We start from the raw sequence: 26,812 nt of genomic DNA on the forward strand, positions 1-26,812 counted from the left end.
AAAAATGCTTGTTATGCCTACGGTAGGGTGGCATATAGCATTCGCACTGTATGTCTGTCTGTCTGTCCGTCCGTTCGAAAACTTTAACATTGCCCATAACTTTTGCAATATTGAAGCAACTTGATATTAAGCATTCATGTGTATCTCATGGAGTTGCACATTTTGAGTGTTTAAAGGTCAAGGTCATCATTCAAGGTCAAAGGTAAAAAAAGCGGCGCAGTAGGGTGCATTATGTTTCTGACAAACACATCTCTTGTTCGTCATCGTTGTGTCGAGAACTAGAGACGCGTGTATAATTGAAGTTTGCATAAATGTATGTGTGATTTTATGAATAAACACTAATTTATACGGAAAATTAATTTTAAATATAAACAGATACGTATGATTAACTTTCTTACATAGCGGAGACAACTCTTAAAACTTGCGTTGACTGTGTTGCCGGAGTAATTACCACTGTAGAGTTTTGTTTTTGTTTAAACATATTTAATGTTTATATATAACACACCATATACACTGTATGATGCTAACGTCTATCCGTCCGAAAAGATCTCATATGCGAGGGATCTTAAGCAATGATTGTGCAATTTTTAGCATAGGTGCGTTTACGCACCTATGCTTATGGTATATACCACATTTCGAAAATCCACATCTATCGGTTGCCCTTTATGAAGCCTTACCTGATCAAAAATCAGACGAAATATCTATTTGATTTAGTATATGGTCATTCTTACAATTTTTTTTTGGAAACGTTTTTTCTAACGTTTTCTTCCAAGAATATTGCTGACACCGTTTTTAGTGAATTTTTCTAAGACCGTTTTATGTCAAAAAATCTTCTTATAACCTAAAACAAATTTCGTTCGTAAAACAATTCTATATGCACTATAAATCTCAATCTCCTACGCAGTGGCCTCCCTTATACTAGAAGTTACTGACCGGGTGAAGCAAGGGAAGTAACTGCTGTGAGGAGTTTCTATAAAAATCTGCATTCAGAAATCTGTATTCAGAACTCAATCTGTTGTGCACGTCTGCATCTAACGCTTACCACAATTTTTACGACAAATTCTTGACGCAGACGAATAGGGTAGCGTCTATTTTCATTTGTGAAAAGAATAGAGAAAAGAATCGATACAGATCTGTCCGTGCTTAAATTTTGAAAGGCTTGGGTAATTATTTTTCATAAGCGTTTCAAACACTGATGTAAATGGAAAGATTATCTATTAAATAGTCGGTAATTGTTTGAAATTATTGATTTGAGAAATTCGCGGATGGCGATATCGAACTACATTATACTACGTGACGCCATTCTTCCCTGTATCTTGCACCTATGCTTTTAACGCCATCGGCGCTCTCGTTTTTCATCTGGGTTTGCATTTGGCAATCCCATCGTCCGTCTTTTAGCCCTCCGTCTTTCGTCATATCATGCCGTCCGTCAGTCTGCCTCGCTTGTGCGGAGTATATATATGTATGTATATGTATGTGTATGTATATATATATATATTAGGCGCTGTTAAACTGATGTAAATAAAACTTTATGTAATGCTAGTGGACATTGAGTGGAGATGCATAGTTAAAAGACTGTAATTCAAACTTTTTTGTTAAATATTGATATTTTGTTAATTTTCTGGTGCGGTACATAACGCCTTATGCATTGAATGCATTTAAAGAAAATATTTTTTATTGATAGAGGACTTAGCGAGAAAATTTAGAATAAGAGCTAAAACTCTTTTTTTTAATTTTGTTGGAGATATTGCTCTTTGCTTATGTTGTGTAGTCCTTTTGCTGTATGGAGCACAACCATACACCAATACAAGCATTGAGCAGATTCGCATCAAAATCCATTGATCTTCACACTTTAGATGGCTGAAAGCGGAAGTGAAGAGAACACGGATCATATTGACAGAGTATTGCCTCTTGATTATATTCAATATTTATTTTCGTAGACTACCTTAGGATTAAAAGAATGTAATTAAAAGTCCGTACACTATGTACATATACTGGAATTAAGTGTAAAGTGTATGAGTCACACATATTTGTAGTCCGTTTCTTCTGTTGAGCATATCTCCGGTAGTAATTTAGGTTGAATAACTATACTGCATTGTGCTGGATAATACGAGTTATTGCCCAGTAAGTTCATTTTGCATAAACAATGCATTCATAAAAAATAGAGTGACAACACTTAATGTTTTTCGGCGTAATACGTGCTTAATGAAGGAGATTAATTCATTCCTAATCTCTTTTGGTGGACATAAACATGAAAATGTTAAACCCAAACTTACGCAATTACTGCTTCATTGACAATTTATATCATTACATAAGGCAAAATCCTACGTTAAGGATATATTTGGAAAAGCTCTTTGTTGTTAGCAAAGTAAGACCTACAGTCCGTAAAAAAGTTGTTTCTTGCATATTTGCAACAAAAAGAAATAAAAGGCCATTGATTAATCTATACTTTAATTGACTTATCGATGTCTAGTATACTTTCTTTTTTTCACATACACTTCAAAAGCGACAGGACACACAACCAATTCCTGACAAGCCTTGCGGCTTCCTTGCTTACGGTCTAATTTATTTCGATTTACAGTCAGTTCCGTTCGTGCACCACATGGACACTGAGTCAATTCAGGAGATCACAATCAAGGGAAAAGCACCCAACGGCGCATCCAGGTAGGGCATTTTTAAATTCAAATTATAAATGTGAACATGTCCGAAAACGGAACAAAGCCAACGTTCAAACATCATGATCAGAAAAGATTTAAAATTGCTGTAGACATGAAAATACAACATTTGATTTCCAAATGTATGTCTTGTTCACTGTTGTTTAAAGAAGTGATGGATACCTTAGAATATAATACATGAGCGGTTAAACTATTGTGTATGAAGCGAACTCAGTTTTACTATTTAAGAACACCAAATACACCTGTCGATGTTCAGTGGTTAATATTAATCATCGTTTTATACATCAATGGTTGCAGATTCTCCTTGTACCTCCAAAACGGATCGGAAAATGAACCGCACGAGATTGCGTTCGTGTTCGATGCGCGGTTTAACTTCGGCAGTGACCACAACAAAATAGTGACCAACTCTAAGAAGGGAGGCGCCTGGGGGTCGGAGGACCACAGACATCTTGCATTCCCTTTTCATCCAGAACAGGATTTCAGGATCAAAATCACGGTGGATGATGACTCCTTTAAAGTAAGACAACCTCGGTTTATGATTTTAGCTTGAATCGTTAAACTCTATATGTATTAAACAGAAAGGACTGCCCCGAACGAAAGCCATAGGTTCAAAACGTGTTCTCGAATGATAAATACTATGTCATTTAAAGTAAACTGTATGTATATATTGTCGATTTTTGAGAACTGTCCATCTTTTAATCATATAATAAGGCTTTAAGGTTTGATGTTTTCATATACATGGTTTCTGTTTCCTTTTTAAACATAAACACAAATTATTGTGTAAACTAATATTGGATTATTAACGTCAGCGAAATGAGTATCATCTTAAATATCTAAAACACAATCCCGAAACGATTATCTGTTCAAATTCCGTAGGCGTCGCGTTATTTAACAACAAACGTGTTCTTATATTTAATGTAAAAAAGTAACTTTTGAATGCTTTCCGTCACAGATGAAGGTCAACGGTGAAAAGTTTCTGGAATATGAACAGAAGCTGTCCATGAAATCAATCAACTGCATCAGGATACAGAATGACATCGTTATTGAAGAAATCAAGCTTAAATAGACTGTACCTACGTGATTCAATATTGCGGCCTAATTGGTAACATACGAAGGTGTTCGCATGTGTTTTTTTTATACAGTCCTGCAGATGCATGGCATAGATATGCGTGTAGCAACACTGAAGGGTTGTCATAAAGTGAAGCTTATTTCATTAACACGATGAATATACTTAAATGACATTGTTAAAAAAGGGATGAATATCTAATGTACTATGTTAAACGTGTGTAACCAACTAATTACTGTATGAATAATTTAACATAAACTGTGTTGCTTTTGTGTGTTTTAAATGCAATTAAGTTTGAATGCTGGTGGTGTTGTAGAGAGAAAACCCACAGCATAATTGTAGCTGGCCACATTACAAAACGCTATCATATATAATCTTTTGAGCGTATTTACCAAATGAATAAACAGCATAACATACATTTCTGTAAGCATCTTAATTTGTTGATCAAAGACAAGACAAGCCGGCGACTTGGTTATGATCATCACACATGCATGATCCGGATTCTCTACTCTTCAAATAAAAATGTATATTTTTATGTAACTAGCATCGGTTGTGAAAAAAACACTTACACAAATACTGCATTGGTGTTTTATTTGTAAAACTTACTACCATGCAAATCTTACAAAGGACTACACCTTTATACCCAACTATTAACAATGACAAAAAACATGATAAATGTTATTATAATTTTCAATGACACTTCGAATGTATTTATTCCAGCAATCATATTGAAATAATTTAAATCGATACATCGCTGAAAAATAAATCGAACTAGAAAGCAGTAATATTGATACATTCCTGCACGGGTCAACCGCAGGTTAAATCTCAATCTTACGTTTTTTCCGCACAAATAAAAATGTTTGTTTTCATGTTTTTATTGTTAATCGGACAACATTCACATTGATAGAGACTGTTATGTCAATATTTTGTTTCCGTTATCATAAGCAAACATATGAATTTGAATGAATAAGGAACCTATCTATTGGTACCACGAATCAAATGTTGTTTGTACTTAAAAATGAAAAGCATAAGGACCAAGTGTACGCCAATACCGATGTGTTTGCTTGTATTTGTTGCATGACCAAACGTTGTCTATTTGGCGTATAAACACATCTGAACCGATGAGTGGGGATTTCCTTGGAGTGTACATGGTCTTTGTACATGAAATGAAGTTTTCGACTGTACACAAGTTTTAATTTAAAAAATCGTAGATTTCTTAACTACTTTTGAAGACTTTTATTGATAGTTCATTATTCATCAACGTTTTTATTGATAGTTCATTATTCATCAACGTTTTTTTTTCTTTTTTTTTTGTTTGATAAACTCGCTTTAAAGCGTGCAGTTTTTATGCCCCCCGGTAGGGTGGCATATAAGAGTTGAACAGTCAGTCAGTCCGTCTGTCTGTCTCTGCGTCCGTCCGAAAACTTTAACATTGCCCATAACTTTTGCAATATTGAAGATAGCAACTTTATATTTGGCATGCATGTGTATCTCATGGAGCTGCACATTTTGAGTGGTGAAAGGTCAAGATCATCATTCAAGGTCTTGCGTTTGGTTTGTAAATATGTTTATTGTTCAGAGTAAATTAAATATTTTTTACTGTTAAGTCTACAAACTTGAAAAATATGTTTTAGGTTTTATTCGTTTGTTATTTAAGCAATTAGTTTGAAACAAAATCAGGTAAATTAAATTTATAAAATTGAAAAACTTTGCTCATACTTATGTTGAATCAGAATATGATAGTATAAAACATATTTATTACAAATGCGAAATAAACTTATACTTACAAATACATACTTGATGCGATTACAGAATTTGTGGTTTTATACGGGTACGAAAACAATATCCGCACATACCATGATACTATGAGTGTACACGGTCATGACTGGTTAGACAATAGTGAACCGGACTGCTAATGTTGTTAGACACTCATATGTTATCAAATATCATGTACACATTGACCGTTAAATAAGACAATACCAAAGATTAAAATAATATTGCCGACGTGAATAATTTTAAGAAATTGGATGAATTTTATATACGTTTTTTCTCTAATACGCGTGTGAAAACTCAAGCATAGGTTTTAATTCATCGTCGTTTTCCTCCGCAGTCAATCGCATCGACAAACCTTTTATTATATTAATGAATGTTTCCCTCAGAACTGGTTCGAAAATAGAAATTAATTTAAGTCGATTTTTCCACCGTAAACAATTTTAGACATTTTTAAATGTCGAAAGATAATTATAAATAGGTATTTTGTAAATTTCGATGTTATAATCATAAGTAAGTCGAAACTTGAAGAGATCAACAGCTTGTGAGAGAGAAATGCATTCTTACTTGTGTCGTATTAATAATTATGTTTCATTATTTGATTGTAAAATGCATGTCGAAATGATATGTAACACCGATGAAGCAATCAAAGGTTATTATTCGTATAATAAGTAATTTGATGGTTCTAAAATGCGTGACTGTTATGGAATTATGAAAACAAGAAATGAATAAAAGCTTAACACAGTATTCCTACACGTGAATCATTAACGTAAAGCAATACACACTTAATATGGACAACATATATTCGGCAAAAGTAGTTACTATAGACACTATATTGAAAGGGTCAGCATGGTCCAAGATCGCTAACCTTTGTAATTGGCCGTGGTCCTGAAAGGGTCAGCATGGTTCATGATCGATCTACTGTGTAAGGGGCCGTGGTCCTGAAAGGGCCAGCATGGTTCATGATCGCTCACCTGTGTAAGGGGCCGTGGTCCTGAAAGGGTCAGCATGGTCCAAGATCGCTAACCTGTGTAATTGGCCGTGGTCCTGAAAGGGTCAGCATGGTCCAAGATCGCTCACCTGTGTAAGGGGCCGTGGTCCTGAAAGGGTCAGCATGGTTCAAGATCGCTCACCTGTGTAAGGGGCCGTGGTCCTAAAAGGGTCAGCCTGGTTCAAGATCGCTCACCTGTGTAAGGGGCCGTGGTCCTGAAAGTGTCAGCATGGTCCAAGATCGCTCACCTGTGTAATGGGCCTGGGTCAGTTTCGCACCAAGGGACAAGATTTGAACACTTTTAGAAAAAGACCACAATCTGATGCCCCGTACCAATTATCAAAGCTACGTGATGTGTTGTTTCAGAGATGTTATTTTTATTATTTTTAAGTTTTTATGCTACATAATTCACTATGTTTATATCCCATCGCTCACAAGAAAGTCTAATATCGACCCAGGGTATGGCGTGTCAAACGTTGAACATATATCATATTTTTGCAACACAAATATGTTTAGAACACACAACTATTTTAAAACTTATACAACACAAATATTACAATTGTACCACATGTATTTAAGAAATGCCAGCCAGGCAGCCCCATATAGTATATGGACCTAAGCCGAAGGCTGAGGTCCGTATACTATTTGGGGCTGCCTGGCTGGTCACTATTCTGCCATTGGGCCAGAAGTGAGGTTGTCTATTTCTTATATTATACCGAACATTTTTGTGCAGATAAATGTCAATAGCAATAAAAATTAATAACACGAGATAAGTCCATAAATATTTATCAGTTACTATTAAGTGCGCGAGTTGTCTCCCTTCGAAAGTTGGACACGGACAAATTCGCCTCTTCATACAAAATTCATTTTTCTTGTAAAGCATTTTACATATTGAGATACATCTTATATAAAGGTAACTGCTTATATCAAAGAAAACATGTTGCAACACATTGATCCCAAATATGGCATATAATTTTTGTATTTTTTAAGATGATATTAATAATAAAAAACACAGACTCGTGACCTGCCAAACGATTCGTTACAATTAAGAACATGTACGGCATTATTGTTGTGCGCGAGTTGTCTCCCTGCAAAAGTAGTACTCGGAAAAATTCGCTTCTATATACAAAATTCATTTTTATTGTAAAGAATTTCACATATTGAGATACATTTTATATAGAAATATCTGCTTTTATTACAGACAACATGTTTCGAAACATTGATCATAAATATAGCATTTAATTTTTTGTATTTTTCAAGATGTGATTAATAATACAAGAAACACGATTGTGACCTGCCAAACAAATCGTGCGTTTACCCCAACTATATAAAGCAGATTTTTTTTAATTATAAAACTTGCACAAACGTTACAAATAAACATTCTAGCGGTCACTATTGTGCGCACATGCGCGCGCATCTTTACAGGGCACTATTCAAAATAGCGCCCGCTGACTATGCGCGCGCATCTTTACAGGGCACTATTCAAAATAACGGACCTGTTAAATTTATATACGCAAAGAAGAAACAAATGTATGTGAGGTATAATATTATATAAATATTACATGGCTGACAGGGTGACAGTAAATTTGTCAACTTGAGGAAATACTGTCAACCGAGGCGAAGCCAAGGTTGACAGTATTTTTCCGAAAGTTGACAAATTTACTGTCACTCTGTCAGACATGTAATATTTATTTTATTATACCGAATAAACTATTCAAACATGAACAATTTATATGAACCATGAACATTTTTAATATTCAATAGATCTAATTGAATTTAATTTCAGCAATGAACAACCATTAATATGTTGAGTGGTTCAGATTTACGGGCAGAGCAAAATGAACTTCGCTTTATTTGGCACCGACCTAGTAATCAATTTATCCCATCAATTTTCTTAGTCGTCAATTATTTCTTTAAAAATAGATCTATATTACAGAACCAGCTTTCCGTATTTTATTTTCATCACTTGATTACTCAATTTATGACGTACTTGTGTGACGTCATTTCGGTGACGAAACATTTTGGGACAACAATGTGGACGTGGTGGTTTTTTTAACAGTAAAATATTTGTTTAAAGTATCGAACGAATCCAAAACGTATTTCGGATTGTGTGTTTGTCATGTATAACACCTTAAGAACAGACAATGGAAGTGTATATCGTTGTAACTTTATTGTTATTAGCATTGGATTAAAGTTGCCTTTGAGGTAAGCGTGTCGTTTATACTAAATTGATTTTCTTTCTGACTCCTGTCAAAGCTTAAAAAATGGCATTAATCTATTCTACAGCACAGTTTCAGCTGCAATCGATATTTTAATTATCCAAATACGACGGACACGCAAAACTGCGTACTGCGCATGCGCGAATGGGACAGTATAATTTTCGAACATTCCGCAGGTGATTGCTAAGGCAGCGGGATACAGTATTTTTTTGTCAGTAAATTTTTTCCCGCTGGTGGCACGTGATTGCTATGGCAGCGGGATACATTATATTTTGGACAGTAAATTAATTCCCGCTGGATCTGACAGTATTTCTATGTCACGATGACCTATGGGAGTTTAGCATTGTAAATAAAAGTGAGGTATAATAAATGAAAATATTGCACACTAATCGAGCATTCGAACATATGAACAATCAAACATAAATATGAAATTCTACAACACATAGTTTTTTTTGCCATACCTATAGGATTTTACCACATATGTTTTCCTTTATAAAACATACATATAGAGCTAAAACTATAGCTACCACACACAAACCTGGAAATAGGGAACATATATTTGGCATTTTGTCTTTATATTGAAATGAATGCATCAATGATAGTAATGAGGGGAAACAAATGGATTCAAGAAAACATGAGAACTCAAGTGTTGTTATCTCCCCGAAGAAAACAAGAAAAGATACCCATCCCCAGTCTTAAAGGGGCCTTTTCACGTTTTGGTAAATTGACAAAATTGAAAAAAGTTGTTCATATTCGCAAATTTTCGTTTTAGTTATGATATGTGTGAGAAAACCGTAATACTGAACATTTACCATGCTCCTAAAATAGCATTTATATGCTTTTGACGATTTAAAAACCGTAAAATTATATAGCGTTGCAGCGAGAAACGATTGAAAAATTTGGAGAGTTATGTTGTTGTCGTTATATTTTGTGAAAATACGAGGATCGCTTATATTAAGTATGAAATACATTTGTAATTGTATAAGGAAGGATGGCCGAATGGTCTAATGCGCAGACTTTTTACTCCAGGACTCCAGGGGTCAGGGGTTCAAGTCCTCCTGAGGGTTACCTTTTTTTAAATTTTATTCTTGATTTTTACTGGAGCTTTTTAGATCCAATGTTTACATTCATAAATATGACTCATTTAATGATAAAGTTTAAAACATGCCAAAATCTGTTAAAAGGCCCCTTTAAGTCATTTACAAAGTAAACAACATTTACTTTTTTAAACAAAAAACGGCTTTAGAAAAAAAATGAGCATATGCAATTTTAAGAAGTATATTTGAGCGAAAAATATGTAAATATTTTTGTCTCATTGCACACTTTTTTAGTTCCAGCTTTACTTGCAAGGCACACACGTTTGCATAAATTAATGTGTCATAACCATGCTGCAGTTGAAAAGTTTGAATGTTGCAAAATCGTATAAAACCGAGTATTTATATAAACATGTGTTTGGCTGATTGCAAGTATTAATACGACGAAGAACATCCTTTGTGAACAGAAGAAATAGTTCCAAAGTGGTTCGTATTGGTCAGTTCATATTGCTCACATAAGCTTTGATTTTAAGAATTGCATGCTTTTCATATTAAATTTGTCAATTGTGCAAACGTATGTATAAAACTGATGGATAGTGCATACTCAAATCTTTTCTTTACAAACAAGCTCTATAGTACTTGGACTAGACTAAAATATTTATAAGGTCAGAAACGTTGATTGTAAAAGTTTGTCTGCCGCAGGAATCAAACCAATAGGTTTCTCGATGTAAAAGCGTATGCTTTACTACTACACCAAAGAGGCAGTTGATCTTGTAAGTTGCTTTTTAGAACCGCCATGTTGTTTTGATTTCGACAAAATAATCGTACTTTTCAGTATATACTAGGAGACCATTCGCAGCGATTTTCCTCCTTCTTTATAAAGTACCGGTAAACGGTACTTTCCCAATCGAACGAAAATTCCCAAATTCCCAAAACGGTACTTTCCCAATCGAGCGAAAATTCCCAAATTCCCAATCGGCATCTGGAAAAATCCCAATCAGCGTCCGAATTTTTTCTCAAAACGATAGAAAGTTTCGTAAAAAACCAACTTTCGGCGAGCGAACAAAGAAAATCGTATAGTTGTGTGTAACAACGCGCTCGATTAATTTCGGGTTTTATTATTCAGCGCATTCAATCAATAGAGTTGTTACTGTTTCCGGTTCTTTTGCCAGGCAGCCAGCGTACTGTTTTACGTCGGTTTGTAACCTTATCGTAGTTTGAAATGAGTCATAATAGCAAATATTATGCCAAAAAACCAATCGGAACCATCTATCACAGGACACATTGACAGCAATAATGATGCTGTGCAGGGCGGGATGCAAGCAACTGAGTGATGATCAAACATCAAAGATTGTTGAAATTTTCACAAAAATGAAAGAGAGAGACATTGCTTTAAAAGAGATTAAAACAACTAGTAATTGATTTGGTGTGTTCTTTATAATATTTTGTTATTTATATAAACTTTATAACTTAATGGTCATTAAGGCATGCCTGCAAATGATTATTTAAATGGGTATGTTCAATTAAGTATGAACTGTATGATGTATTCAATAAGACCCAAACTTCACGACGCGATTTTCCCAATTTCAGGATTTCACGACTCGATTTTTCCCAATTTTGAGGTTTTCACGACTCAATTTTTCCCAATCGGACCTTTACGGGTACTTTTCCCAATTGGACAAGGAAAATCGCTGATTCGGGATGACGGATATGTTCGAAACAAGCCGAAAATCATGCGGGTTTAAATACTTAATAATCAAAGTGATTTAGTTCGTAACAATGAATAATATTCACTATGATTAAGTGTGTTTCACAATCGCACAGAAGAATCATCAAGATGAATTATTTGTACTTGTAAACATGACATCTCAATGTGATTTGGTTTGTTCTAAGTTATCCTCAAAGCGAAGTGGATATTTCTTAATTTAATGCATTTAAGATTACGAATATCTGTTTTTATTAAACAAGTATATGTTCGAGTTAACTGGCTGTAATACTTTAATTCATTTGAAATATTTACCTGCACCATTTTCTGTGGCTTAAGATGGCCATACACAACCAAGCTTTTTAATCTCCCTGCATTCCACGACAATTCAGAATATGGAACTATATAACACTTTGTATCTCAAGATTTTTGATAAGATGCGGTAAATATTCGTTGTGGGATCATTTCATATTTCCATGAAAAGTCACTGCTCTTATGATCTGGTCTGTATATAACCAGTGAGTAGTTAACAAGTTATAAAATTAAAATAAAATTACAAAACTCATTTGTTTATTCATTTAAGTTTGTGTATCAAAATGTTACCTTTTTCATTTAAACAAATACCAAATAGTATTTGGTGATAGTCTTTAACTTGGTTCTCGTTGTATATACGTTTTCAGACCCATTTTGTGCACGTTTACAGATGGACTTTGACGAAAATCTGCACATGAATCGTTAATGCATTAAGTCGCCCCGGTACTTCGGTGTAAAGAAGGCCGAAATTTGTTGTGAAAAATGTCATACAACGACCTTTCAATGGAACTTGAAGACGTAAAATTAACCATCAAATGTTCTGAAATGTATTCTTTACGTATACCTTTTTACAAGGATTGTAAATAATGATTGAAACAAATAGCATCTTTCACATATCGGACAGATACTAAGCGCAATACATGTTCATAACGACGAAAAGTGTGTAGGAAATTGTGAAAAAGATAATGCATCACGAAGCGTCGACAACTTCTTTCTAGAGAATTACGATGTCCTATAATATCGTTGCCATGAGTTTTAAGAAGGTAGCGCTTTCAGTCTGAATGGCACGCATGGTGAAATCAACGAGCTGTTCCAGACATCGCTGCTTTGAGTATCAGTGCCGAAATGGTATATCTTGCGATGAAGTATAGGAGCCGTGCTCTGTTAAAAGGGGGGCTAAATGGCTGTGCGTAAAGTGTCGTCCGCACTGGCTAATCAGGGACGACATTTTCATGATATTTTTCGTTGCAAGAAAGTCTCTTCTCGTCAAAAGTCTAGTTTAGGCGGAAAGGTGTCGTCCATGATTAGCCTGTGTGGACTGCTACGCCCGCTCGACCACCATGATAAATCATGGATGAGAAAGGAATGTATGTATGAATACCAAAAGTTTTTACATTCCGAACTTTGGGCCGTCAATGTTTTTATTTATGCACATATCAGGAGTTTTTAAATATAGTATAACCGTTTTCGTTGCAGAAAAATTAATAAGTAAACAGCAGATGAAACGTATCTTTGTATCAACGCGCTTAAATTGTAATTTTGTTATACATATTACATCACTCATTACAGCAATTTAAGCTGGTTGTTATACGTGAAAATCTGAGAAGAAGCAGCTTTAAATAGGCTTCTTGAAAATAGACCGGAATAAAACTAACATGTAAATATAAGGTCTTAAAATTATTTTATGATATATCTTCATATTTCAAAACACCGAATGTAAATCTACTCTTAAAGGTTTGTTTGGCATTCGGCCAACAAGATAAACTAAATATTTGGCGTAAGACAGATGAGAAATAAGTGACCAAAGGGCTACAACATTATCAGAAGTGGACAACTGAACTGTTGCCAAATATTTGAATCATACTCGGTTTCAAGACATACGAAATCGTCGCCAAACGTGGGTCCGTTTTCATATCGCTACACTTGTTATTAACAAAACGCTCACAAAGCTGACGAACAGTTGGCCACAAAGAAACGATACGCATGACAATTGTAAATGAGCTGTTAAGCAGGATTTGCTTCAATTTCAATTTTCCACCGTTACACTCAACCATATGTTAATTTACTTTATCCCATCCCCCTAACTTCGTTTACCTATTTAAGCCTAGCGTCTAGAAAAAAGGCCTTGGCAAACAGCGTAAACCCAGATGAGACGCCGCATGATGCGGTGTCTCATCAGGGTCTGCGCTGTTTGCTTAAAGGAATTTCTGTAAGAAATATTCTATATATAGAAATGAATATACTAGATATCCCTAATTTTGGAAATAAATTGATCCAATTTAGAAGGATGGGAGAGTGCACTAGGCATAAATGGGTTATCGCGATAAAACCTCATCTGATAAATGTTGATGTATTCAACACTGTTTATCGTGCAAACATGCGAAATTTAAAGAAGTTAATTTTTCATGACGTTATTTTATGCTTTAGTGTTTTTTTACAAACATAATCTCTTGTTGACGTTAGAAATAAAGACACAAACAAGAGCTGTCTCCATAGGATGACATATGACCCCGAATAACGCTTTTATAAAAGTTATGAGCATTTTCGAAACCTAAATGTAGATTTCGAAATCTAAACTCGGACCCTTAGTTCAAGTTAAAAGGGGTCAACATTTGTGTGTGTATGGAAAGGTCTTGTCCATATACACATGCATACCAAATATGAAGGTTACATCTGAAGCGACAAAGAAGTTATGAGCATTTTGCGACAAAGAAGTTATGAGCATTTTTCGAAACCTAAACGCAAAGTGTTACGGACAGGCAGACGGACTGACAGTGTGATCACTGTATGCCTTCCTGCGGGGGCATAACAAGCTAAATGATGGTATATGTATAGAATACCTGGTAATTGTCCAATAAAGACAACTTTATTTGATGAAAATCTGAATCACTCGCCAAAACTCGTGACTTAGGTTATTTAGGCCTCGCTAAATAAACATATATGTTTTCAACACTCGTCTGCTCCTAATTAAAAACAATATGAGACAAAATAACAAACTACTTTATGTTCGAGCCAATTATTAAAACGGGAGAGATTATATAAATGTCATTTAACAAGATAATCTAAAAATGGTCAGAAGATCAAACTTGCATGGCCAATTCATTGTTAGTTAATTGTTTGCATAGCCTAGTGAACCAAAAGTATGTCTAGTCTCCACTTTAAATGTGAATTTATGTAATTATGGTCGCATTAATCAGCTTGAAAACACGGTTGTTCGTTTCTGACAAGCATACTGTTTCTATTATGTATGATTATTTATTTAAAAATCACACGTACAAATATATAGGTGGGAATAAATAGTTTTGATATTTTGTCGTAACTAGTCAAATTAATTACACGTTATCCGTGGTTTCCGGTATTGTTTTTATGGCGCAGTATTCACTCTACATCTAAACGTTTATGCTTATCACCTGTAGCGAATGCCTTTCATTTTAATCTACGAATTGTACGTGGTAGAACGTTAAAATATAGGTCCAAGCATGCATATAATGATGCATTTATTCAATAGTGTAGAAGTAAATAAAAAACTATTACATGTATCATGCAATTATCGTTGTTAAGTTAACCCATTTATGCCTAGTTGACTCTCCCATCCTTCTAAATTGGATCAATCTATTTCCAAAATTAGGGATGTCTAGTATACTTATTTATATATATAGAATATTTCTTACAGAAATTCATTTAAGCAAACAGCGCAGACCCAGATGAGACGCCGCACCATTCGGCGGGTCATTTATGTCTACGCTGATTGCCAAGGCCTTTTTTCTAGACGCTAGACATAAATGGGTTAAACAAATTACACATTTACTTAGGGCAATATGGTGGACTTAATGTACATTTTAAACAGCGCATTTATTAAAATATAGTAATAAAATGCTAACATAAAGCTATGAAGTTAGTTTCGGTCAGCTTTTATTGAATAATAAGTAGAAAATATGAATTTGCAGCTTCTGATTCTTCCGACATTATTTAAATTAATGTCGGTACAGTGCTATAGGAAAATATCACTTACAAATATAAGGTGTGAACTTATCTCATGTATTTAGGACTTGTCACGTACAGTTGATGGGCGTTTGGATTTCTCTTTAAAAACAAGCAGCATATACTCTTAATTGCAATCGAAACAAACGCAAGTATAACAATTTGATTTTTAATACTCATATATTAAACAGTTGGTTGCGCACATAATACAAAAATAATGCCTTAAGTACATGTACCCTTTGTTGATCAATGCAATTTAACAGATAAATATCGTCAACGTTAAAATGAAATAAGCTGCATTTTATTGTGACCTTTCTGGGTTTCTGTTCGCTTATATTTGCCAAGCGTCTGTAGGACTATGTGCAACACCACATGCGGAGACCTTCTTATGTCACCATTTAGGCCAGTTTGACTTGGTGAAGGTGAACGTCATTCTGTATCCGGATGCAGTTGATTGACTTCATGGACAGCTTCTGTTCATACTCAAGGAACTTTTCACCGTTGACCTTCACCTGTTAATCACAAAATTGAAGAAACTTTAATTTAATTGAATAGAGGTAAACGTTTTCTGTTTATTACGCACGCTGTTGGATGGTTTGCTTTCTATTTATTTGTATCTGACTTCTGAGAAAGCAAGATTAAAAATGATGTTGATTATGAATGCGTCGAACATATTAATATGCTCCTTTAAAAAATGATTTTTGTGTGCGTTTTCTAAACAAAACGTACATGTTATACAAAAAGCTTATAAAAGCAAAAAATACTTATAAGCCATACTAGATGATGTTGAAAAATGTATCATGTTTATGTTTTTTTTTTATGGACATCAGGATACCAAGTACATGTTTACTCAAGGAAACGCATTGAGCCTTTCGTTCTTTGAAATTTTATGTTCAATTTAATTTACGTTGTTTTTTGCGCGCAAAGACTTCATAACAAACAAAGCTTGTCTTACTTTAAAGGAGTCATCATCCACGGTGATTTTGATCTTGAAATCCTGTCCGTGATGAAACGGGAAAGGGCAATCGCCGTCTTCCTCCGTACCCCATGTGCCCTCCTTCTTGCAGTTGGTCACGATCTTGTTGTGGGACGCGCCGTAGTGAAACCGAGCATCGAACACAAACGCCACCTCGTGCGGTTCATCTTCCGGTCCGTGTTGGAGGTACACGGTGAATCTGCAAACAGCTTATTTTGAATACACGTATGGATAGTAACCAGTAAAGCCGACTGGTATAGTCAGTGTTCTTAAAGTGCAAAAATTGGAAAAATTGGAAATTTGATTATGAGTGTGCTAGATAAACACTAGTTAAATAACTCATATATAATAATATTAGGTATCCAACAATGGTTTTAACAATATTTGAGCACATTAATTTTGCTATCAAATGTTTTGTTTTAACTTCAATTTCTACAATAATTTCAAATACTTTTAGACAGAGACGTTGAATATCGGATTTTTTTTATCGTTTCAGACAATGTATAGATTTATATATGGGTCGTGCACTATGGAAAGGGGGTTTAACGCATGTGCGTAAAGTGTCATCCCAGATTAGCCTGTGCAGTCCGCACAGGCTTATCAGGGACGACACTTTCCGCTTTTATGATATGATTTGTTTTAAGAAATTCTCTTCTTAGCAAATATCTAGTTAAGGCGGACAGTGTCGTCCCTGATTAACCTGTGCGGACTGCACAGGCTAATCCGGGACGACACTTTACGCACATGCATATTTCCCCTTTTTCACAGAGTACGGCCCATATATAAATGTAAAACACGCCCTACCTGGATGCTCCCTCTGGTGCTCTCCCCTTGATTGTGATCTCCTGTATCCACTCAGTGTCCATGAAGGACACGAACGGAACTGCCTGTCAATCGAATAGAAGACAATCATGAGATATATAGACATTATGATTATGACGTTTGAGTCGAGTTCTGAGCAAACTGGCCATAATGCATGTGCGTAAAGTGTCGTCCCAGTTAAGCATGTGAAGTCCGCAAAGGCTAATCAGGGACGACACTTTCCGCTTTAATGACATATTTCGTTTAAATGAAGTCTCTTTAGGCGGAAAGTGTCGTCCTTGATCTGGGACGACACTTTACGCGCATGCATTGAACCCAGTGTTCTCAGAACGCGACACATTTAATCCCTTGGTTATATCTTTGAATAGGGCATTGATTATTGATTCTCAGATGATTAACTCGAAACTTAGAAACTGTTATTTTGTAATACGTTGAGTTCTGTTTTGTTATTCTCGAACCGACAATTACGGGTTATATTATGTTAGCACAAACATGAGCATACCAATGAATTCATTTTTTGATGATATTGCAAATCAGGGAGATGCATTTTTATTTTATAAATTCTATCTGAACTTGTATTCATTTGAGCCCATTTATGCCTAGCGTCCCGAAAAAAGGACATTGCAAACAGCGTAGACCCAGATGAGACGCCGCATGATGCGGCGTTTTATCTGGGTCTGCGCTGTTTGCTTAAAGGAATTTCTGTAAGAAATATTCTAAATATAGAAATAAGTATACCAGACACCCCTAATTTTGGAAATAAATTGATCCAATTTAGAAGAATGGGAGATACCATTGGGCATAAATGGGTTAAAGGTGCATATCGAGGGTATTTCTCAAATATACACATATTAAAACAATATAATAAAATATATGTTTTCACGCACATATGAATCTATTAACATGTATACATTGGATGAATTTGAAAGAATAATAAAGGCAATATTTCCTAAATATAGCTTTTCATATAACAAGTCGTTTCATTGGTTACATTCCGTGCGGACTTTGATATGGAGCCATATTTATGTATACATGATTTATCTAAACCAATCTCAAATAATTACTCAAGAAGAATAGCGTATTTAAGCGTATTTAAGCGAGCGATAAGTGTCACCCTCTGTGTGAAGTACAATACAGTTTTGAGTTGTAACAAGAACCCCCCCCCCCCTTCCTTAAATTGGTACCCCTTGATTTCACTAGCTGCTGGAAGTTGGGCAACCGACCTCTTCAAAACGGGTCCCGTGTGAGACCTAATCATTCGGCCTTCGTGATATCCCAATAAGGATGTATTACTTCATAAGGAACATGTAGTATCTCTCAAGGAAGATTGTAGCAATATTTTACCGCAGTCAACTCTTTAATATTCAATTTGTCAAATATTCAGCTCAAGCTAAAACCGTCTTCCGATGCGAACGACCTGGAGCAAAGTCCAAATTTACAAGGTTTGTTGACATACCAACCAAACAACCAATAAAGCGTTGCCAATGTCGGGTAATTAATATGACCCACACGACCAGCCCTGATAACAGGTGGCTCAGACAGGAATGTATTACCCAGAGATAACATTTTGTCACCAACGAATACCAGCAGAGCTCACAGTTGTCTGATCGGAAAGATTATAATTTAATTGAAGTTTTGGCAAAAAAATCACTTTATTTGTCAAGTATAGTAAAACTTATCCACAGGTTTGGCAATCAACCAATTGGAATGTCTGTCGCTTTCTTTCGATGCATCGCACACGTCTCATCGCACAGACGTGTGCATTTTTAAATGCACTATTGTTATTTTATTAGTGTGTATAATCGTAATAGATTTAAATCTATTAATTTGCTTTAACGTACAGTCAAATCTTTGTATCGGCCCTCATTCAATGTAAGCTATGGAGATTGGGGTTTCTCTCGCCAGTAATTTCATTCAACAGCTCCATTCAACAAAAAATAAATAAAAAATGAATACAAATCACAAGGTTGTGCGGAGTTCATACCTAACACTTGATTGTTTAATTATCGCGAATTGGCAATAACATGGCATTTGGCCGGGTCCTATCATGCTGTCAACCGAGCGTACAAGATAACGCACTTAGATTGAATTGCTTGCTTGTCCTTGACCCTTAATCTGTGTGAACCTAAAGATAACGCTTTCCTCAAATGGCATATTTTTCTTTCATTCACGTAGGTGTTAGGTACAGGATAGTTCATAACCATGTCAAAGGCGGGAACCGACCGTTAAAAGCATTAAATCAGGGATGGGTAAGGCTATATTTTCACATATTTTTTGCTGATAAAGCAGACCTGATATCAACCGAATGTGAAGTGACGGTTTATGACTCATTCGAATCACGTGTTGTCTGTGTGCAGGTGTGTGCAGATGTTACATTGATGATACATGCTATCTCCGGCATGTTTGTTCGTCCCTTAGCCCTCGTAACAAAAGCGAGTATTATCACATTTCCACACTCTCTTTCGTCAAATTAGTGGACAAAACACAAAATGAAACAGCAGACTTACATAGACAATTGGCCAATTTGGTAAATAAAATTCTGAACGCGTTAACGTGTACTTGTGTTATTCTCACTGCGTCCATAAACCACGTGTTTAGTATATGGACACGATATTTAACACGATAAAGAAAAAAACTGAGCATTTATAAATATGAGACATTATTAATTTTTTTATTAAAAGTTCATTTACTGCATGCACAAAAATATCGTAATAGATTAACGTTACCTTTATTTACTTTAAAAAACAATTTGTTGTCCGTAAACTAGCAATTACTTTCATTATTTGTTGAAGTTTAATCAGTGTCAAAACTTGGGATATGCCTTTATTTTGAAGTTTAATCAGTGTCAAAACTTGGGATATGCCTTTATTTTAAGTTTAAGTTTTAACTTCGACTTGTTATCGACTTCGACTTGTTATCACGGAAAAGGAACTAACCATAATTACGTTCAAACTAATATTTAAATAAATTTAACAGATTATTTATTTTAAGACGTTATATTTATACAGTTCTGCAGGATGTAGCCTCGATATTTTAAACCACTGAATAGTATTTATACTGACATTAATTCAATGTGCATTTACGTTTCATATTGAAGATAAATCATCCTCCATAATAAGCTTTACACGTCAACCACGCATCAAATACGAGAAACCGAGTTTACATGCTTTGTTTATTTGTATGTGTAAATTCTATTAAGTAAACCTTTCGCTAATCCAGTACGACATCTATTGAAATATTAACTAAATATATGGAACACAAAGATAGGTGTGCCTAACGTACATCAGATAACTAAATTGAACATTTCTTAAACCCTTCCCACTTAGAAGCAAAGTGAAAATGGCTATGTGCAAACAGCATAAAACCAGAACAGCCTGAGAGTAACTCGCAGTCTGTTCAGGTTGTATGCTGTTTGCTGCTCATCAGTATCTAAGGATTTGAAATGAAGCCTTTAAAATTTGAATCAAGTAAGAACGGTCTTTAATAAAATTTAAATTTTAGAGGGACTACAAAGGCGTTAAAATATAATTAAAGGGATCTTTTCACGCTTTGGTAAATTGACAAAATTGAAAAAAGTTGTTTCAGATTCGCAAATTTTCGTTTTAGTTATGATATTTGTGAGGAAACAGTTATACTGAACATTTACCATGCTCTAATATAGCCATTATATGCATCTTTTAACGATTTTAAAACCTAAAAATTATAAAGCGTTGCAACGCGAAACGATTGAATAATTTGGAGAGTTCTGTTTTTGTCGTTAAATTTTGTGCAACTACGAAGATTGCTTATATAACGTATAAAATACGTCAAGGGTGTGTAATCGGCGAAATAGCTCAGTAGGCTAGAGCGTTTTTACTTCAGGACTCTGGCAGGACTCCAGGGGTCACTAGTTCGAAACCTGCTCCGGGCAATGATCTTTTCCTTTTTTTAATTTTATTCTTGATTTTTTACTGCAGCTTTTACGATCCAATGTTTACATTTATCAATATAAAGCATTTAATGAATAAGTTAAAAAATGCCCAAATCTGTGAAAAGGCCCCTTTAAGTGGTAAAGAGTCAAGACTAAACAAGTACAACGACAATAAGTTAGAACATAAGATATACGTAATAAACTTCGTAAGTATCGTAATATGTCAATATACGAATACAATACAAATATATTTAGGCAATGCCTTGATACAAAGATATACACTTTGAAATGTGTAGTGTATTAGTTGAATCGTTGTTTACCCATTTATGCCTAATGGACTCTCCCATCCTCCAAATATGGATCGATTTATTTCCAAAATTAGGGATGTCTAGTATATTTATTTATGTATTTAGCATATTTCTTACAGAAATTCTTTTATGCAAACAGCGCATCATGCGGCCGTCTCATCCGGGTCTACGCTGTTTGCCAAGGCCTTTTTTCCAGACGCTCGGCATAAATTGGTTAAACACTGGTTTTTAAAATGCACATTGCCGTACATATTTATGGCACAGACCTCCTAAATATTCACAGTACATACTTGTCAACAATTTATCGATAATATAACATACTTGCTACATTCTATAGAACGGTTAGAGCAAATAAAACAACATAGAGTGCTAATACATGTATTACGGAATGCATTAAAATATAATATTGTAATATTTTAAGCGTAACCATGATGACCGTAGCTAAATTCATCAATCAATTAAAAATACAGCGCCCATGTAATAATTGCATCATCAAATATTTAACCTAATTTTTCACATTTCTTAAACACGTTTCAGCAAAGACTACAAACGAAATGGTCTACTTACGGGACTTTCGATTGTGCGGACCATTGTGCACCGTTCTTGAGCTCGATGAAGTGATAGAGTGTCAGATATCTTTTGAACTGAAACTTTCATTAACGAATCCGGCTTTATCGATACGTCGCCGGCTTCCGAGGCCCACACGGACGTTTGTAACACGCTGATTAAGATATCGCCCACACACGTGTTTCTCCGTGAAAATAATAAAGGTTGTGTGCACACAATTTAACGGGCGGTTCATTTACGAACGCATACACTATATACATTAATTCAAAATGAGTAAGCCGGAACGTCGATAGATAAATTACCTTGACGTAAACGTATATGTTGCAGTTGACGTGTCGGAATTTGTTAAGGTAAATAATGACACGACACAATAACGAATGCAGACCCTGTAAAGCGGTTACTTGTGCAACATGCTGCGCGAACGTGTTCTATAAATCAACGAATGTATTTATAAAACAGTAAGTTCCTCTTTCTCAAGCAGCTATGGGTCGTCTATATATGTTCGTGTAACACCATCATACTTATTTAATGTCAATGTTTCGTCAAACAAGTCTCCCCTTAAATCTCACAAGCCAGCTCTATTATTTTTAAGTATGCAATATAGTATTGCATATTCTATCCTTCTCAGGCGAACGTACTCTCCTTATTTGTTTTTTTAAACGTGTGTTTAATATTCCTGAAATGGCAATACCATAGCCATATATAGACACACCTTTGCGACATGTACGTTCTGTCTTTAGTCCTAAAGTGGCTCAAGACACGTCTTTACGACATTTACGTTGGTCGATAATATTCGTCTTTTTACACATGTTTGATTTGTTTAGAGCATAATATGTAAGTCTTTAATGCGGGACCGTCTATTACGAGAGGCTTACAATACCTAAACCACGATCCTTGGGGAATAATTCCAGTTGTCATGAACTAATTTAAGTAAATGTAATCGAAACTTTTCTGATATTCTATACCAGATATTTCTTTCTAAAAGCCCGGTCTTTATTTTGATGAGCACGCGGTTGCAAATTGTAAACATTTATTATCAAATTACAAAAAATCAAATAATATAATTGATGTCACTATCCCGTGAGATTTTCATATTTTAAAATTGCATTGAAAGTTGTTCGTAAAATATATGTCTGATGATTTTATAAATATGTTAACACATCGGGCCTCAATGAAACGTGGACTCTAGGTATGTCGTGGGTTGCAAATATTTGACCCAAATATGATAAAAGATAAAACATGAACGAACGCTAGGCCACCCCGATAATGTTTGCCCGGTGTCCTTCCATCGATCACTGTATCACCATATATCAATGTTATCTTGCCAATTTCAAAACTTATAAAACAGAGCCAGATTGATACGATGAGTCAACTTGGTATGTTTGCCTATGCTATTTGAATTAACAATTTAAGAAGCTAATTGTGAAAACCAAATAAAAACGCCCAGCTTTTCAAAGGACCTTTTTTTAATACATGAAGACATACATGTTATTAAGATCAAATGTAGTATAATCTCTAAGCTTTTTATCATCTGAACAAATTGTTTGTTCCTAGATCCCACATTACTTTAGTTTTCCATAGTATGATTTCAATGTTCTCAAGCTAAGTGTCAATGACAGTTTCATCGTTTCCTGAAAACAATGAGATTGCATTGTGTATATATATTGCGCAATCAAAAATATTAATAAAGTTCGCAATAGTTCATGAATTATTCACTAGCACAGAATGTGAGTATGTTTATTAATGCGATAAATTGTGTTTCTTAAAATTGTTAAAATATTAATTTTGACATTGTCTGATTGAGTTTTGGCTATCGTATAATTTATAACTTACACTTGTTGAGTTGCAAAGCATAAACTAATTTGAGTTACAATTGTGTCTTATTCCTTTGAAAGATCATTTATATTAGATTAAACGATTCAGTGTAATTGTTGTCTGAAATATGAATCAATATTTACATACTTGAAATATAGCTAGTATAATATTGATGTTGTTAATGTTTGATTTAAAGCAATCATAAACAGTCGAATATAGAAAGATCAGTTAAACATTAAAAGACTTCGATTTCAAGCAGTTAATAAACGTAAGATAAGAAATCTCCCACACTTGACAGCATCGTCATTTTTTGGGCTTTGCCTGACGCGATAGCGTAATATCAGGCGCAAGTTACTTCAAACAAGCATACACTTACCAATCAAAGCGATCCAAATGCGGAGAACGACATATGAAAAGGCAAATAATGGAAAGGTGTGGGGGGGGGGGGGGGGGCGGGGGATAACAACTTAATAAAAGAGAGTGTTATCGTTTCGATTATTAACAACTTGCTGACGAAAATACGTCATTATATAGTGTCATATGAAAATTCCATTTAACCACTAACGATTTAAAAAAAACAAAACATGGTATAATAAAAAAGAACAGGTGTATCTTTTGAAAAGCCTAGAAAATGTGAGCCAAATAAATCAAATATACATGATTGTGTTTATTGCATTATTATTTAAATTAAATGTAAGAATTGTTAAAATCACTGACTTAATACGCAGTCGTCTTAAAGCGAACCAATTGGAAATAATAAAATTCCCACACTTCAATCAAAATTGTAATCATCTATAGTAGCGATAGCGGTTCTTCATGCACAAAATAATTCATAAATACTGTTGACTTACCGCTCGAACCGGTCCAGGGGAACCACTTTGTTCTTGTACTCAGAATTAATAATTTTTTGAATGCATAAAGAACGTAATCTTTGTGAAAGGGTCCCAATGTAATCATACATTTTTTATTATAACAGTAACATACATTTTAAAAGTAAAATAGCATTATAAAGTTTTAATTAAAGTATATACACTGTATATCATTTGCCAGTCGTGCGTCATTGTGGGTGGGGTGTTTGATTAAGGCAGTATTCCTTATAATTATGTTTGTTTGAGCAGAATGAGCAAGAAATTGGTCGCTGCTCTTGGCATGAATTAAACCATGTATGCCTAGCGTCTAGAAAAAAGGCTTTGGCAAACAGCGTAGACCCAGATGAGACGCCGCACGATGCGGCGTCTCATCTGGGTCTGCGCTGTTTGCTTAAAGGAATTTCTGTAAGAAATATTCTAAATATACTAGACATCCCTAGTTTTTGGAAATAAATTGATCCAATTTAGAAGGATGGGAGAGTCCACTAGGCATAAATGGGTTAAACTCGTGTTAACATGCTTCTTTGATTCTGTAACATGAATTACGCGACATAAGTTCTCTATTATCCTACGTCAACGAAGGAAATGTCTGAAAGTGTAAATGACAACTTCTTCAAGGGTGGGCATGTCATTAGACATGTTCTGTGAGGTATGGAATGCCATATTGGGTGACATGTGGATTATAGTTGCAACACTTAAATCTGGAACTTTTAAGCTTTGTTTTGTTACTATGCATATTGCAGCATACTGGACAAATATCGAAATAAATGAGCAGTATCAGTATAGTGTACGCTGATGAACGACACAAAGAATGAAAGTGGGTAAGAATATAGTTCAGATGCTTAGGATAAAGAAACAACCACCAAGCCTAGTGAAGATTGTGACTGGAACAATAGCACCACAATCTACTCATGTTGGCAGAATTTGAAAACTTAAAATTGCCGGACAATGTTACTATAATTCAGCGGCAAAATTATGACGAAGTCAGGTAAACGATGCAATGCCTCATGGGTGTACATACTAATAGGTGGCATTACACCTACAGAATGTAATACAAATGTTACTCAAAACAAACAACAGGGGATCTCTCGGATTTGTAAACATTTATGTACTGATAAAATATTTCAAATATTGTGCACTCAAGTTGGTCAAAACAGAGATTATGATACGCCCACTGAAATATTTAAGGATATAATATAATCAATCGAGCTTAAAAAACATGAGGAAGATGCCGTTATGAAAGGCAAATGTTTGACGCTGTAGAATCACTTGGCATTTCTGTGCTACAGGATTCAGACATGCTTGTCTGTTGATATATTTGTATGTTTAACTGCAACTATCGTTATAGACATGGGAATGATATGCGGAAAAACATGATGGAATATAGCATTTTCAATATTAAATATCCTGCCTTTAAAATCACATTTCTCTGCGGACCACACACCATCACAAGTGACATCAAAATGTTATTAAAATAAACAGAACAATCAGAAAATATGAAAACAAGCAAATATATAAAAATACATAAAAGAAATTAGATGTATAAAACTAAGATGTTTGAAAATAACCAGAATCAATAGAAAAACGACAATATATAATTATGGTAAGGTGAATGTAAAGCGGTAGGTTGTGGAATATAAATATAACTGAAAAAGCGGCAGCTGCCCGCGCAGACAACACATAATTGAATTAAATGTGCGCTTGGCGACTTAAAAACACGCGCGCTGAGATTAGCTTGAGTAAGTTACATGATGTGAACCACAGGTGATTAGCGTGTGGCTATGATATTAATTAGTGAAAACATCATTTTGAATTATAAATAATCATATTATAACGAATAATCAACTTTTCTGAAAAAAAAATATTTTCACTATCAAATATATATATAACAAGGTATTCAACTCGAAATCACCCGAAAACAGGGTGCATCGCTTTGAACAGCCATTACTTCATCAATTTTGCAGCGATTTTCACAACCTGGTCTTATTCAACGCAGAAATGAATTTCCTTTCTGGAAATGTATATATCTGGTTATATTTCTGTACATGCTGGGTCAAATTTTAAGAAATAA

General features: G+C 34.8%; 2 protein-coding genes across 2 annotated transcripts; one reads left to right on the top strand and one right to left on the bottom strand.

Annotated features, from left to right (window-relative positions):
* The first annotated feature begins 1,856 nt into the window (after window positions 1–1,856).
* Window positions 1,857–4,004, top strand: LOC127875351 (galectin-1-like). The gene is made up of 4 exons (XM_052420351.1): window positions 1,857–1,901; window positions 2,474–2,664; window positions 2,973–3,192; window positions 3,628–4,004. The coding sequence occupies exons 1-4, from the start codon at window positions 1,857–1,859 to the stop codon at window positions 3,739–3,741; spliced, it is 570 nt and encodes a 189-aa protein (XP_052276311.1). The 3' UTR covers window positions 3,742–4,004.
* An 11,625-nt stretch (window positions 4,005–15,629) lies between these two features.
* On the bottom strand, window positions 15,630–22,219 carry LOC127872834 (galectin-7-like). Its single transcript, XM_052416256.1, has 4 exons — window positions 22,058–22,219; window positions 17,255–17,337; window positions 16,430–16,649; window positions 15,630–15,986 (listed from the first exon to the last, which is right to left on the bottom strand). Exons 1-4 carry the CDS (start codon window positions 22,145–22,147, stop codon window positions 15,873–15,875), a joined length of 507 nt encoding a protein of 168 aa, XP_052272216.1. The 5' UTR covers window positions 22,148–22,219; the 3' UTR covers window positions 15,630–15,872.
* Between the last annotated feature and the right edge of the window lie 4,593 nt (window positions 22,220–26,812).

This window comes from Dreissena polymorpha, chromosome 3 (assembly GCF_020536995.1).
Source record: "Dreissena polymorpha isolate Duluth1 chromosome 3, UMN_Dpol_1.0, whole genome shotgun sequence".
In the NCBI taxonomy this organism is placed as follows: domain Eukaryota; kingdom Metazoa; phylum Mollusca; class Bivalvia; order Myida; family Dreissenidae; genus Dreissena; species Dreissena polymorpha.

Excerpts from the sequence above, each read along its gene's own strand:
- LOC127872834 (XM_052416256.1), bottom strand. The coding sequence starts at position 22,147 with ATGAAAGTTTCAGTTCAAAAGATATCTGACACTCTATCACTTCATCGA. Across the intron at positions 16,650-17,254 it reads GCACCAGAGGGAGCATCCAG|ATTCACCGTGTACCTCCAAC; the intron begins GTAGGGCGTGTT and ends AGCTGTTTGCAG. Across the intron at positions 15,987-16,429 it reads TGGATGATGACTCCTTTAAA|GTGAAGGTCAACGGTGAAAA; the intron begins GTAAGACAAGCT and ends TGTGATTAACAG.
- LOC127875351 (XM_052420351.1), top strand. The coding sequence starts at position 1,857 with ATGGCTGAAAGCGGAAGTGAAGAGAACACGGATCATATTGACAGA. Across the intron at positions 2,665-2,972 it reads GCACCCAACGGCGCATCCAG|ATTCTCCTTGTACCTCCAAA; the intron begins GTAGGGCATTTT and ends CAATGGTTGCAG. Across the intron at positions 3,193-3,627 it reads TGGATGATGACTCCTTTAAA|ATGAAGGTCAACGGTGAAAA; the intron begins GTAAGACAACCT and ends TTTCCGTCACAG.